The 16,865-nt window shown below is 39.1% G+C and overlaps 1 protein-coding gene across 1 annotated transcript in view; it reads left to right on the top strand.

Moving 5' to 3' along the window:
* The window catches only part of LOC126481044 (nuclear pore complex protein Nup205), a 313,396-nt gene that overhangs the window by 236,608 nt on the left and 59,923 nt on the right, over positions 1 to 16,865 (top strand). The window contains exon 24 of the mRNA XM_050104525.1: positions 6,387 to 6,597. Coding sequence (XP_049960482.1) covers positions 6,387 to 6,597 — 211 coding nt within the window. The remainder of the gene's footprint in view (positions 1 to 6,386; positions 6,598 to 16,865) is intronic.

A 16,865-nucleotide genomic window follows, 5' to 3' on the forward strand; every position in this document is an offset into this window, starting at 1 on the left:
TCGTTTTTGTTGATTTTTTTCTTATATCCTCTTTTCAAGACACCATCCATTCCATTCAACTGCTCTTCCAGGTCCTTTGCTGTCTCTCACAGAATTACAATGTCATTGGCAAACCTCAAAAATTTTTATTTCTTCTCCATGGATTTTAATTCCTGCTTTCAATTTTTCTTTTGTTTCCTTCACTGCTTGCTCAATATACAGATTGAATAACATCAGGGATAGGCTACAACCCTGTCGCACTCCCTTCCCAACCACTGCTTCCGTTCATGCCCCTCGACCCTTATAAATGCCGTCTGGTTTCTGTTCAAATTGTAAATAGCCTTTCGCTCCCTGTATTTGACCCCTGCCACCTTCAGAATTTGAGAGTATTCCAGTCGAAATTGTCAAAAGCTTTCTCAAAGTCTACAAATGCTAAAAACATATGTTTGCGTATCCTTAATACAGGGTTATTACAAATGATTGAAGCGATTTCACAGCTCTACAATAACTTTATTATTTGAGATATTTTCACAATGCTTTGCACACACATACAAAAACTCAAAAAGTTTTTTTTAGGCATTCACAAATGTTCGATATGTGCCTCTTTAGACATCAAGCTGATAATCAAGTTCCTCCCACACTCGGCGCAGCATGTCCCCATCAATGAGTTCGAAAGCATCGTTGAGGCAAGCTCGCAGTTCTGGCACGTTCCTAGGTAGAGGAGGTTTAAACACTGAATCTTTCACATAACCTCACAGAAAGAAATCGCATGGGGTTAAGTCGGGAGAGTGTGGAGGCCATGACATGAATTGCTGATCATGATCTCCACCACGACCGATCCATCGGTTTTCCAATCTCCTGTTTAAGAAATGCCGAACATCATGATGGAAATGCGGTGGAGCACCATCCTGTTGAAAGATGAAGTTGGCGCTGTCGGTCTCCAGTTGTGGCATGAGCCAATTTTCCAGCATGTCCAGATACATGTGTCCTGTAACGTTTTTTTCGCCGAAGAAAAAGGGGCCGTAAACTTTAAACATGTTAACTTTTGGTGAATTGCGAATTTGCTGCACGAATGTGTGAGGATTCTCTACCGCCCAGATTCGCGCATTGTGTCTGTTCACTTCATCATTAAGAAGAAATGTTGCTTCATCACTGAAAACAAGTTTCGCACTGAACGCATCCTCTTCCATGAGCTGTTGCAACCGCGCCGAAAATTCAAAGCGTTTGACTTTGTCATCGGGTGTCAGGGCTTGTAGCAATTGTAAACGGTAAGGCTTCTGCTTTAGCCTTTTCCGTAAGATTTTCCAAACCGTCGGCTGTGGTACGTTTAGCTCCCTGCTTGCTTTATTCGTCGACTTCCGCGGGCTACGCGTGAAACTTGCCCGCATGCGTTCAACCGTTTCTTCGCTCACTGCAGGCCGACCCGTTGATTTCCCCTTGCAGAGGCATCCAGAAGCTTTAAACTGCACATACCATCGCCGAATGGAGTTAGCAGTTGGTGGATGTTTGTTGAACTTCGTCCTGAAGTGTCGTTGCACTGTTATGACTGACTGATGAGAGTGCATTTCAAGCACGACATACACTTTCTCGGCTCATGTTGCCATTTTGTCTCACTGCGCTCTTGAGCGCTCTGGCGGCAGAAACCTGAAGTGTGGCTTCAGCCGAACAAAACTTTGAGTTTTTCTACGTATCCGTAGTGTGTCGCGACCATATGTCAATGAATGGAGCTACAGTGAATTTATGAAATCGCTTCAATCATTTGTAATAGCCCTGTACATCTTCTAAGATAAGTCGTAGGATCAGTATTGCCTCGTGTGTTGCAACATTTTTCAGAATCCAAAATGACTTAGCCTGAGGTTGGCTTCTACCAGTTTTTCCATTCGTCTGTAAAAAATTAGTATTAGTATTTGGCAACCATGATTTATTAAACTGATAGTTCAGTAATTTTCACACCTGTCAACACCTGCTTTCTTTGGGACTGGAATAATTATATTCTTCTTGAAGTCTGAGGGTATTTCACCTATCTCATACATTTTGCTCACCAGATGGAAGAGTTTTGTCACGGCTGGCTCTCCCAAGGCTATTAGTAGTTCTAATGAAATGTTGTCTACTCCTGGGGCCTTGTTTTGACTTAGGTCTTTCAAGTGCTCTGTCAGATCCTTCACACAGTATCATATCTCCCATTTCAGCTTCATCTACATCCTCTTCCATCTCTATAATATTGCCCTCAAGTACATCATTCTTGTGTAGACCCACTATATACTCCTTCCACCTTTCTGCTTTCCCTTCTTTACTTAGGATGGGTTTTCCGTCAGCTCTTGATATTCATACAGGTGGTTCTCTTTTCTCCAAAGGCCTCTCTAATTTTCCTGTAGGCAGTATCTATCTTACCCCCTAGGGATACATGCTTCTATAAACTTACATTTGTCCTCTAGCCATCCCAGCTTAGCCATTTTGCAATTTCTGTCAGTCTCATTTTTGAGACGTTTTCATTCCTTTTCACCTGCTTTATTTACTGCATTTTTTTATTTTCTTCTTTCATCAATTAAAATCAATATCTCTTCTGTTGCCCAACGATTTCTACTAGCCCTCATCTTTTTACCAACTTTATGCTCTGCTGCCTTCAGTAATTCATCTGTCAATGCTACCCCTTCTTCTTTTACTGCATTTCTTTCCCCTGCTCTTGCCAGTCATTCCCTAATGTTAGATGTATTAGATGTAGGCACTTTTTAAATTGTAATTATTGTGTTCTACTGATTAGAAAACTGTTTATAGTAAGCTTTAAAACAGATGTTTCCTCCATAAATGTATTGATGTTGTACAGTCCCCGGCTAGCAGCCGCTTCAGTTCTATTCTGGAAGTAACGCGGAAACCGTGTGACGAACACGTAATAACGCCTAACCGGGAAACAGTCGCGGGATAACTAAACCTCTGATTCTGGCAGGGTTAGTGAAGTTTATCGGCGAACAAATTTTGACAAAAGCAGGAATAGCTACAGAATTGGTGATGACAAGATTGTTAGAACGAGGAAGAAGAAAAACCGGGGACATCACACGAATTATGGAAGAATAAGACGATTCCAAATTTATATAAAAATTTCGTGATACTACTTTTCCATCTCATGCTTGAGAAACTGGTGCGTATGAATGAAATGTGAAACTATTGCCTAACATGAAGCTTTTTGCTTGTAGTTGGCCTAATAGGCATTTGGTATTGGTACTTCGTGAATTATATTCTGCCGTGTTATAAAAATGGCCATTTGTGCCAAAACAGTCTCGTTTATTTGGTGTGTGTTACAAAATTGCTGCAATATTAGAAAGGCCCATTTTGTTTTGTCTAGCAGACAGTGACAAAATAGACATAATCAGATCTAGAAACCACGCCAGTCTCAGGTATTATTTGTGTTAACAGCTTTTTCAGTATTAGATAACAACATTTCGATTTTTCATGTTGCAAAAGTTTGACGAACTTTGATGAGGTAATAGATTCTTTCGCAGAAAGGAAAGCATGCCATGTAAAGCTGTAGCAAGATTAGAGACGAAAGGAGCTAAGGATTGAAGATATGTGTCCTTTCTTTACAGTGACGTGCAGTAGAAGAATGCTTTATGAAGAGGCGTGGCACTGCACTTTGGCACACTTAAGACCAAATAATATGTCTTACATTTCCTCTAACACACATGTTTTGTGTTTCAGACTTTTCAGAAAGATGTGCGCTGCAACATGAACATACTTTTGAAAATTCGATTTTTTTTTTAGTATTGGCCCGGTTCGCAAATATCGTAGATCCAGGGCTGATGTGCAGAGCAGTCTGAGTTATAGTGGGTAGTCTCCACGTGACTCGTGTTTACATTTAGTGATTTTGCTATTTCCCCTTCGTTTATTCTCACGTCAAATGAAAACAAAATGGATATCTGTGGCCGGAAGCTATGAAGCGAGTTAAATACATTCACATAATTACGGAAGGCCAAACTATCATTAGTTTCAGATTTTATTTTATTTCCACCTTTCTGACAGCCAAGCATTAATCGCCTTGTGGAACAATGAAGTTATTTTTGTCTGTTTGCTAAAGAAATTTGACTTTTATTGCCATTTTCCGCAGAGGCAGTCAATGTATTTGAAACGAAATGTTTAATTTCACATTACTGGCTAGTTTCAACTGTTCACTGCATTCCAAGTGTCCGTTTTCGTCTCCTAGCACGTATGCCATTATGCCATAATAATGAACCAAACATGATATAATACAGTACTGGTGCTCCAAGAAAATTTACATCCTGTATCCACACTGAAAAGCCTAACATCAGGTCGAGGTCTACTTCATTGGGAATCTGGACACACGAATGTGCACTTTAAGTATGCACTTTAAATGCGCACATTTTAGTATGGTTAACGAAATTCCGATGCTCTTGTAGTATCCTCTGATGTCTTACTTCGTTTGAGTATCCTTTGATGTCTTATTTCATTTAGGACATAACGTATGATCTTTCAATGTCTTACACGTACGTACATACGGGCTTCCTACGTCATGATAGCTGCATAAGCGCGGTGTCGCCTGTTATCTGCGCTCTCTGGCAACTGCTGGAACGAACTTATTTCTAACAGGTCGCGGGAAAATATTGCGAATGGTGGTTTGAAAATATCCTTTTACGTAAGTTGAACTATGTGCGAGTATGTACCATGAATTTCTAAAATCACAGAGCGTTTGACTCTCATTTAAAAATCAACTCCTTGATGACGAGCCATTCAGAAGAATTTCGAACCCTGAAGAACAGACATTTATGTCATTAGTAAAAATTTTACTGGCACAGTTGTGAGATATATCTTAAAAGTGTAACACATGCTAAAAAGATTAACATTATATGCGAAAGCTTAGCTTCTCTTGCTGCTTTATAACTTCAGGGACCAATATTATATGTGAAAGCTTTTCTTTTCTTGTAGCAACACTATGTATATTAATTTAAGCTATTAACTTTCCCTGTTTGTGTGTTTGTGCTACTTAACAGTGATGTTGCTGTTGGCTGACTATATCACGTCTCCTATGCTCTGAATATCCGCTGTCATCTGCTGGAGAGATCAAGTGACATGAGCTATAACTGGCTTACAAAAGCGCATCGCAACCTCTATTTCAATCGTTCTCAAAGTAACATGAGGTGTTTGGTGGAATTCCAATGTATACTTTTGTAATACAAAAATACACAGCGTACATGTTGCTGCACATCAAAAACATTGCCAAAACGTGTCTTTTTCTCTGAGTTTCGTTTTCTAAAGTGCCGCAAAATTCTACACCCGTATGTGAAACCATAACCATTCAAAGGATTGATAAGGAAAAGTATACTGTCACTTAAAATGGAAAAAGCGTGTTTTAACCCGGGAGAAATTGTATTTTTAACTGGGAAATCCGGGAATTTTTTTTCCTTCCCCGCATATACACCCTGTACGTAGAATGTATTTGGTCACCAAAACATTTGTATTCATAAAACTAATACTTCATTATAAGTTAAGTTTGTGCTTTGTAATTATTTTGTTGCTATTAGTGAGAGAGGGGCATGTAGGAAGTTCACAGGGTGGAGGTAAGTTATTTGAAACATTTTGAGAATGGTAAGAGGTATTGGAAAGCAATATTTAAGTAGAATTGAAGAAAACTAAACCTGCCTCAACTAATGCAGTTTTCTGATGCGTTCTATATAAATTTTTCCCTTGGTGAATTTCAGTTGCAGTTTAAATCTATCTCTGTTACTGGTTCTTTAAACCATCTGTTTAACATGTTCCAAGAAGCCACAGGAGATGTGCGGGTACTTATCATTGTTAAAGTACTGTGTAATGCAAAGCTATACATTCTCTGAAATTTGATAATTTAAAATCCTCTCAGCATATACCGATTCTGTAAATCCCTTCTCCCTCTTCCTGGCTCTTTTTCTTTCTATCCACCACATCCAACACAGCCTCTCATCCCAGTCCACCTGCCAAAATATAGTCCCGTCCACATGGTAGGTGTGTGTATGTGTGTGTGTGTGTGTGTGTGTGTGTGTGTGTGTTTATATGTCCCAAGGTGGTACTTATTCTTATGCCAAAAGTAAATGTTTTAGGAGGCTTTTTCACATTTTAAGTTTGCTTTGATATGCACATCCAAGAACGTAGACCTTTCTACCCTGTTCATTATTTTTTGTTAGTGCACTACACTAACAGGTGGTGTGATATTTTATTATGTTAGTTCATTTAATCAGTTGTAGTACACTGCTCCTGGAAACTAATGATACGCACTTGGTCGTATGAGCTGCTTTCTTACATTTAGGGATGAGAGTCTCCACTAGTCCATATGTGTATGAAGTAGGTAATATGTAGGCAAACAAATTTGTATTTTGGAGAGGCTTAATCTTACATTTCATCTTTGGCATCTGAATTTTCCACAGGTTACTTCTTCTCAACCAACAGCAAAACTAGCAAACCTTAGCTCAGGGACTTTGATGTTACTGCTAGTCAATCTTCGCAGTTGTTACAAAATGCAGAAGAAAGAGGACCATACAGCAGCAAAACAAAATGAACTGTCAATGACTTTGCAGACCAAATCTGCTGTGCTAGACCTAATTCTTACAAATATCATAGAATGGATTCTCAGAGCAGGTAAACTTGACTGTAAAAATAATGCTAAGTTAGATTTGATTTTATTATAAAAGTTTGATAAAGAATAATTAACTGATTATTCGGCGTTTTCTGGTTATTTATGCATCTCAGTCTTATTTTAGCTAAAGAAAGAAACACAAACCAACTTAGGTTATTTACGTCCAGGGGGGGGGGGGGGGGGGGGGGGTTGAGTGCCTCAGTGGATGACTCACTGGACTGGCTTTGCAACATGGACTTGTTATGTTGGTACAGTTGAAAGTGAGGGGAATCTACAACCATTAATTTTTCAGAGGGCATGAAACTCTTCTATGTGCTTAATTGATGACGGTATCCTTTTGGGTAAAATATTCTGGAGGTAAAATAGTCCCCATTTAGATCTTCGGGGCAAGGAATACCCAGGAGAATATCATATCAATGAAAATTACGTTGTACAGATTGGAGTGTAGAATGATAGCTCCTTTAATTGGGTAGGTGGGTTTAAAAAGTGAAATGGATTGGTCAAAATTAGGTGTAGTGGGAATTATTGAAGTGCAGTGGCAGGAAGACAAGGACATCCGTCAGGTGAGTAAAGGCTAGTAAACCAAGTAGGGGCAGAGATGAGTAAGTCTAATAACAGATAAGAAATTACCTACTATGAATAGAATAGTGAATGAATTACTGTAGCCAAGATAGACACAAAGCCAACACCCACATAACAGTAAACGTTTGTATGCCAACTAGCTCTGCAGATGATTAACAGATTTAAAGAATATATGACAAGATAAAAGAAATTATTCACTTAGTTAAGGGAGGGGAACATTTAATTGTGATGGGGGACTGGAATTCAATAACTGAGAAAGGAAGAGAATGAAAAATAGTGTGAGAGTATTTGGGGGGGGGGGGGGGGGGGGGAGGTGATGAAGAGGGAGCTGCCTAGTAGAATTTTGTGCAGAGCATAATTTAATCATCACTAAAACTTGGTCTAAGAAGGTTGTATACATGGAAAAGACCTTGAGACACTGGAAGATTGATTCTATAATGGCAAGACAGGAATTTCAGAACCACATTTTAAGCTGAGAGACATTTCGGGGGCAGATGTGGACTCTGACCATGAAGTACGTTTTTGATAGGTTTGTGTGCATGCTGTATAATAGTGGTTTCCAAATCTGCCCACTTCGAAATTTAAATTATTGCATGAGTAATCAGAATCTGCGAAACTTGTTAAATGCAGTGAATGGATGAGAGAATGTGTGACTGCTGTGTTACAAATTCTCAGAAAAGTCATTGGAAGGGACGAGGAAGAAACACTACATTTTGTATGTTAATAGTGTGGCACATTGTGGGACAGGAAAGTTAAAGGGGGGAGGCATTGTCATGAGTGATAAAATAACTGGTTATAGGATTCAGAAAAGACCCTTTTTTAGGGTAGGGAGGACAGAAAGAAACTAAAAACCTTCAGTTTGAGAAAGAAACCAAAAAACATAGTTCTAGCTTATTACTTCAGCATAAACAGCTCTTGGTTAAGAATTTTCAACAATCAGCAGAAATTTCAACTCTACCCAATTTTAACTCAGTCAGTGTTAAATGTCGGCTATATTCATTGCATCAAAATATTCGAGGACTAAGAAATAAAATTAGTGAATTTATTATCTGTATAGATAAATTCGAGTCCTCAAACCCGGCTGACATAATCTGTCTCTCTGAACATCATGTGACTACTTGTATAGAACTTAGCATATGGAAGCAAGTGCAACAGAAGTAGAATTTCATAAACAATCCTTAGCACCTGCAGGTAACTTTAATCTGTTCATAAACCACCTTGAAGCTGTACTGGCCCATTTAACAACCAAAAACTAAGAAATAGTGGTTGCTGGTGACTTCAGTGTAGATATCCTTAAAGACTCTCCCAGTAAGAATGTATTTGAGTTAGTAACACTATCATCCACCTTAATTCCCACTGTAAAGTTCCTCACTAGGGTAGCCAATTGCTCAGAAACAGCCATTGATAATATCTTTGTAGAAAAGTTCAATGAACAAAACTATATTACGAAATCAGTAGTCAATGGCCTGTCAGACCATGACATGCAGTTCCTTCTGTTAAATGTTAATACTGAACAGGCTATAAAATCTGTTAAATCTGAACTCAAGAGGGTAATAAATTAGCCAAAAATTGAAACTTCCTGGCAGATTAAAACTGTGTGCCCGACCGAGACTCGAACTCGGGACCTTTGCCTTTCGCGGGCAAGTGCTCTACCACTGAGCTACCGAAGCACGACTCACGCCCGGTACTCACAGCTTTACTTCTGCCAGTACCTCGTCTCCTACCTTCCAAACTTTACAGAAGCTCTCCTGCGAACCTTGCAGAACTAGCACTCCTGAAAGAAAGGATATTGCGGAGACATGGCTTAGCCACAGCCTGGGGGATGTTTCCAGAATGAGATTTTCACTCTGCAGCGGAGTGTGCGCTGATATGAAACTTCCTGGCAGATTAAAACTGTGTGCCCGACCGAGACTCGAACTCGGGACCTTTGCCTTTCGCGGGCAAGTGCTCTACCACTGAGCTACCGAAGCACGACTCACGCCCGGTACTCACAGCTTTACTTCTGCCAGTACCTCGTCTCCTACCTTCCAAACTTTACAGAAGCTCTCCTGCGAACCTTGCAGAACTAGCACTCCTGAAAGAAAGGATATTGCGGAGACATGGCTTAGCCACAGCCTGGGGGATGTTTCCAGAATGAGATTTTCACTCTGCAGCGGAGTGTGCGTTGATATGAAACTTCCTGGCAGATTAAAACTGTGTGCCCGACCGAGACTCGAACTCGGGACCTTTGCCTTTCGCGGGCAAGTGCTCTACCACTGAGCTACCGAAGCACGACTCACGCCCGGTACTCACAGCTTTACTTCTGCCAGTACCTCGTCTCCTACCTTCCAAACTTTACAGAAGCTCTCCTGCGAACCTTGCAGAACTAGCACTCCTGAAAGAAAGGATATTGCGGAGACATGGCTTAGCCACAGCCCGGGGGAGCTCAGTGGTAGAGCACTTGCCCGCGAAAGGCAAAGGTCCCGAGTTCGAGTCTCGGTCGGGCACACAGTTTTAATCTGCCAGGAAGTTTCATATCAGCGCACACTCCGCTGCAGAGTAAAATCTCATTCTGGAAACATCCCCCAGGCTGTGGCTAAGCCATGTCTCCGCAATATCCTTTCTTTCAGGAGTGCTAGTTCTGCAAGGTTCGCAGGAGAGCTTCTGTAAAGTTTGGAAGGTAGGAGACGAGGTACTGGCGGAAGTAAAGCTGTGAGTACCGGGCGTGAGTCGTGCTTCGGTAGCTCAGTGGTAGAGCACTTGCCCGCGAAAGGCAAAGGTCCCGAGTTCGAGTCTCGGTCGGGCACACAGTTTTAATCTGCCAGGAAGTTTCATATCAGCGCACACTCCGCTGCAGAGTGAAAATCTCATTCTGGAAACATCCCCCAGGCTGTGGCTAAGCCATGTCTCCGCAATATCCTTTCTTTCAGGAGTGCTAGTTCTGCAAGGTTCGCAGGAGAGCTTCTGTAAAGTTTGGAAGGTAGGAGACGAGGTACTGGCAGAAGTAAAGCTGTGAGTACCGGGCGTGAGTCGTGCTTCGGTAGCTCAGTGGTAGAGCACTTGCCCGCGAAAGGCAAAGGTCCCGAGTTCGAGTCTCGGTCGGGCACACAGTTTTAATCTGCCAGGAAGTTTCATATCAGCGCACACTCCGCTGCAGAGTGAAAATCTCATTCTAGCCAAAAATTGATTATTTTAGGACACTCCTCAGAGACATTCACTGGCGTGAAGTTTACAGTGCTCATGACGTGAATGAAAAATATAACACTTTTGTTAATAAAGTGCTTACCTTATTTGAACACTGTTTCTCCCAAAACTAACCAAAGTTAGAGCAATATATCTAAAAACAAAGATAATGTAACTTACCAAACGAAAGCGTTGGTATGTTGATAGAGACACTAACAAACACAAACACACACACAAAATTCAAGCTTTCGCAACTCACGGTTGCTTCATCAGGAAAGAGGGAAGGAGAGGGAAAGACGAAAGGATATGAGTTTTACGGGATTGGAATGACTCCTTACCCTCTCCCTTAAAACCCGAAACCCATACCCTTTCGTCTTTCCCTCTTTCGTGATGAAGCAACCGTGGGCTGCGAAAGCTCGAATTTTATGTGTGTGTTTGTGTTTGTTAGTGTCTCTATCAACATACCAACGCTTTCGTTTGGTAAATTACATCATCTTTGTTTTTAGATATATTTTTCCCATGTGGAATGTTTCCCTCTATTATATTCAAGGTTAGAGCAAAGTCTACAAAGAAGCCATGGATTACTCAAGGAATAGGGGTATCTTGTAAAACAAAAAGAAAACTGTATCTGTCAATCCGAAACAGTTCTGATGTTGATGCTATAGCACATTACAAGAAATATTGCAAAATATTGAAGACTGTAATACGGACATCAGAGCAAATATATTACGAGGAAAAGATAGTCATATCAGATAACAAAATAAAGACAATATGGGATATAGTGAAGGAGAAGACTGGTAGAACCAGATATGAAGAGGGGCAAATGGCATTAAGAGTAAATGATACATTGGTTACAGAACTTTTTAACAAACATTTTATATCTGTTACTGAAAAGATGGGGTTGTCAGGTTCTGTAGACGCTGCCATGGGATACCTCAGACCAGACATTTCAAGTAACTTCCATAATATGAATTTGACCCCCTCTATCCTAGCAGAAGTAATGTCCACCATAAAAGCTTTAAAATCAAAAACATCTAGTGGGTATGATGAAGTATCAACAAAGTTAGTTACACAATGTGATTCTGAGTTAAGTAACATATTAAGCTATCTGTGTAACCAGTCGTTTATCAGTGGAATATTTCCTGGATGGTTGAAATATGCTGAAGTTAAGCCACTGTTTAAGACAGGAGATAAAGAAATAGCATTAAATTTATGTCCAATTTCACTTTTGCCAGCATTCTCAAAAATTTTAGAAAAAGTAATGTACAATCTGCTTAATAACCGTCTTATCTCAAATAACATACTGTCAAAGTCGCAGTTCGGATTTCTAAAGGGTTCTGATATTGAGAAGGCTATCTACACTGACTTAATTCATTAGACTGTGTAAATCACACCACAGAACTGCTGAAGCTGCTATTTGCAATGCGAATTCTCTCAGGCATAGGGGATAAAAAAGAAAAAGCTAGCATACTATGCTTACTTTCACTCCATAATGTATTAAGGGATTATTTTTTGGGGTAATTCATCAAGCCTAGCTAAAGTTTTCCCGGCACAAAAACTTGCAGTAAGAGTTATATGTTGTGTGAACTCTAGAATATCCTGCAGAGGCCTGTTTAGGAAACTAGGGATACAAACTACTCCTTCCCAATATATTTATTCCTTAGTGAAATTTGTCGTTAAAAGTGTATCACTTTTTCCAACCAATGGCTCAGTTCATGGACTCAGTACTAGAAATAAGAATAATCTTCACAAGGATTTAAAGTCACTTACTCTTGTACAAAAAGGTGTGCATTATTAAGGAAAATACATTTTTAATAACTTGCCAGCAGCCATAAAAAGCTTAACAACCAATGAAATTCAGTTTGAGAGAAGCCTAAAGGATTTATTGGTGGCCAGCTCCTTCTACTCCATTGATGAATTTCTCAGTAGAATTTTCTATTATATGTTTATTACCTTAGAAAAACATTTTTTGTTATTTTAAATTCAGTGCATTAATGTGATAGTAAATGAGTGTTGTAAAATGATCCTTTCATATAGTGTTCATTAAAAATAAATAAATAATAAAAAAAAGACCATCATTCCACTTGGGACCTGTGGAAGGTGCCTTAGCTTATTTGTTTTAGGTGGAAATGTTTGTCATGTATTTCTGTTTTTCTGACCTTGTCACTATGTATCAATTGGAATGAAAGTAAATCTAATCTAAATTACTGTTGATCTGAGACAGTATTACAAGTGCAATGATATTATATTTTAAAGAGAAAGCAATACACTCCTTTTTCATTTGAGAGCCGGGTCCTATTTAGCAGTATGTTTCAAGTCTATCTGCTTTTTCTGGACATAACCTCATTGTAGGATTCTGAGATAGGGTGGTGGTGGTGGTGGTGGTGGTGACTAATTTGTGTGTGGGCTGTGATTACTTGATATTATTTAGCTCACCTTGTCATTTCTTCCTGACTGTGGATACTGGAAAGATCGTACTGCTTCTTCCAATTCTACGGTAGATGCTGATTATATAGCACTTAAATTTGCACTTTCGTAAATAAATAATACACTTCTCCAATCAACTATAAATACTTGACTCTGTCTCAACATAGATGTCAAGTTGGTAGATTGATGTACAACAACAGAATGGACACACATTTTAAATGAATTATTCATTTTAGGCATGTTTCCTTGTCTTGGCCCACAGCCAATGAGCTTTTCTCACCTGGGATGACGATTAATGGAGTTTGCACAAATGGCCCTACAGGTACTGCAACTGGTGTAGTTAACGCAATCGTCATCCCACTTCAAAGACACGTATCGTCTCTCCAGATTACTTGCCATTTGTAAACATACCAAATACTTGCACAGCAGTTGATCTTTTCTAAGCATTAAAATTTTAAGTCGTCATATAGTTCGCGAAGACCATTCATTGGCAAATTAGACACAGAGTTACATATCACTTTTCTGTAGTGATAAGTAACGCATTTTTTGCAATTTAGAGCCTGATCGAATGTAGCAGTCTGTGTCAAAATTCTCTACCTTGACTGCATCTCATGTCGTTGCAAGATTTCAAGATAATGTGGTGGTGATAATGTGCGGTGCTGATAATGTGCGGTGCTGATATTTGATGATTCTGTGCTGATATTTGATGATTCTGTGTTGAAAATAATGTCTGCTGTTCCATTACATAACCTGTTCCAGATAATGATAAGTCTCTCATACTGACACAGCTATGTTCGGGGTTCTGATGTTGTCAGATTGCAGTTTGAGTGTGCACAGTTTGAAACATGTGGAATTGATGTATTTAAGGAGTATATTTGTGTACGCAATGTCCTACTCTGTGGCATCTGCGAAACAGTTTGTTTGAGTGATGTGTTACAGTTACAGGCTTATTCACATGAAAGCACAGTCCTCATAATGTTCAAATTTGATATCGTGCACACACACGGTTTTGCTCAGTGACCCATCAGTATGCATCTCTTGCACTTGCGAAAACTGCCTTAGTATATCCAGAAATGAAAGCACAGTGCACAGTTCACAGTTTACCCAGTAGGAATCACTGTGTTTGTGCAGTTCATAGTGATACAATGCATGTTGTCCCACTTAATGCAGCCGGGTATGCATATAGAAGCAATATATGAGGTGTGATTTTAAAAAAAAAATTGTAGAGAATGAATTTTCTTAGCAGAAACTGCTGATGCTGCAACCAAGAAATAAGACTGCAGTGTGGATCATGTATCCAATCACAGTATAATGGCTCTGTACCAGATCAGGAATAATACTTCTCCGATCTGTCAACAATTACAATAACAAACTCTTATAAGGCTCGTTATAAGGAAAACATGGATGCAAACTGTAGTTCCTCTTCAAAAACAAAACTGAAATTCAATGTGAGGGAACATCACTAAGCATAATATCTGAATAAGAAAATGACTCATCTCTTCTTTTATATTCCTGTAGAGAAAAAGAAAGTTATTTTTGATAAAATGAGAATACAATTAGAAAAAGTAGATAATGAAATGGAAACACTATACACGGTGTATGCAGGTCTGCATCCCTCCATTCGTGTCCATGACACTTAGTATGTATTTTGCAGACCAGGTTTAGATTAGATTAGTTTTTTGTTCCATAGATCCGTGCTGAGGAGATCCTCATGGATTTGGAACATGTCAATATGTTTCCAGAATGATATGTTCACTCTGCAGCGGAGTGTGCGCTGATATGAAACTTCTTTCACATCAGCACACACTCTGCTGCAGAGTGAAAATATCATTCTGGAAACATACCCCAGGCTGTGGCTAAGCCATGTCTCCGCAATATCCTTTCTTTCAGGAGTGCTAGTTCTGCATGGTTCGCAGGAGAGCTTTTGTAAAGTTTGGGAGGTAGGAGACGAGATACTGGCAGAAGTAAAGCTGTGAGGACGGGGCATGAGTCGTGCTTGGGTAGCTCAGTCGTTAGAGCACTTGCCCGCGAAAGGCAAAGGTCCTGAGTTCGAGTCTCGGTCCAGCACACAGTTTTAATCTGCCAAGAAGTTTCATGTCAATGTTTTTTTAATTTTTTTTATTATAAGCTGAAATAACAATACTAATAGTATGAATATATACAATACATCATTTGTTTCTATTAAAAAATTTGTCAATGGAGTAGGAGGAGTTGTCCATTAGTAAGACTTTCAGGCTCCTTTTAAACTGACCTTTATTTTAACTTAATTTTTTATGTTTGCTGGCAAATTATTGAAGATAAGTAGTGGACCCCTTTTTGAACTAGCATATGCTTTTAAGTCCTTGTGCAGATCAGTTTTATTCCTGGTATTGTATGTATGAACTGAGTTGTTTGTTGGAAAAAGAGATATATTATTTAGGACAAATTTCATTAAGCAGTAAATATACTGAGAGGCAGTAGTTAGTATACCCAGTTCTTTGAAAAGGTTTCTACAGGACGTCTGTGAATTTACTCCACAAATAATACGTATTACACGCTTTTGGACTCTGAAAACTTTTGTTTGACTTGAAGAGTTACCCCAAAATATTATACCATATGACATCATGGAATGAAAGTAGGCAAAGTATGCAAGCTCTTTCATTTTTATGTCACCTATGTCTGCTAACACTCGAATTGCAAATACAGATTTGTTAAGGCGTTTCTGCAGTTCTGTGGTGTGCTGCTCCCAATTGAATTTATTATCAAGTTGTAATCCCAGGAGTTTAAGACTCTCAACCTCTTCTATCTGCTCTTCTTCATACTTTATGCATATGCTGGGTGGAAACCTCTTATAGGTTCTGATTGCATATAGTGAATGTTTTCGAAGTTTGTCAGTGAGTTGGCTTTAAACCATTTATTAATATCCACGAAAATATCATTAGCAGATCTTTCTAGAACTACACGTGATATACTATTTATTGCAATACTTGTGTCATCTGCAAACAAAACGAACTCTGCTTCTGGCAGTGTAACTGATGAGAGATCATTAATGTACACAAGAAAAAGCAATGGCCCTAAGATGGATCCTTGTGGGACACCACATGTAATTTCTTCCCATTCTGATGATGACTGATGACTTAATTGACTAGTCCCTTGCATTGACACCCTTTGTTTCCTGTTAGCGAGGTATGACTTGAACCATTTTGCAGCTCTGCCCATGACACCATAGGATTCTAATTTATTTAAAAGGATGTTGTCGGTCACACAATCAAATGCCTTTGACAAATCACAGAAAATACCTGCTGCTTGTAACTTGTTATTTAATGAATTAAGTACATTTTCACTGTAGGTGTAAATTGCCTTCTTGATATCAGAACCCTTCAGAAATCCAAACTGTGTTCTTGATAATATGTTATTTGTGTTCAGATGGTTGAGAAGCTGCCTGTACATTACTTTTTCTAAAATTTTTGAGAATGCTGGCAAAAGTGAAATCGGTCTGTAGTTTGACGGTATCTCTTTATCCCCTTTCTTGAATAGTGGCTTAACATCTACATATTTTAGCCAGTCAAGAAATGTCCCAGTTATAATTGACTGGTTACGCAAGTAACTTAGAATTGTACTAAACTCACAAGAACATGCCTTAATTAACTTTGTTGATATTTCATCGTAACCACTAGAAGGGTTTGTTTTTAAAGATTTTATTATGGAAGTTATTTCTTTTGGTGAAGTGAGTGACATATTCATGTACCTGAAGGTATTTGTAAAGGCTAGTTTCAGATATTCAAGGGCATTATTTACTGATCCTGACAATTCCATTCTATCAGTAATGGATATAAAGTACTTGTTAAATAGATTTGCCACACTATGCCCATCGGTTACTAATGTGTCATCTACCCTTAGTGCTATTTGCTCCTGTTCCTTTCTGGTTCTACCAGTCTCCTCTTTCACTATATCCCATATTATTTTTATTTTGTTCCCTGACATTGCTATCTTCTTCTTGTAGTGCATTTCTTTAGATGTCTGAATTACTTTTTTTTAGTATTTTACAGTATTCCTAGTATTTAACTAAATCATCAACATTGGAGCTATTCTTGGTCGACAGATACATTTTCCTTTTTGT

The sequence above is a fragment of the Schistocerca serialis genome, chromosome 5 (genome assembly GCF_023864345.2).
Source record: "Schistocerca serialis cubense isolate TAMUIC-IGC-003099 chromosome 5, iqSchSeri2.2, whole genome shotgun sequence".
In the NCBI taxonomy this organism is placed as follows: domain Eukaryota; kingdom Metazoa; phylum Arthropoda; class Insecta; order Orthoptera; family Acrididae; genus Schistocerca; species Schistocerca serialis.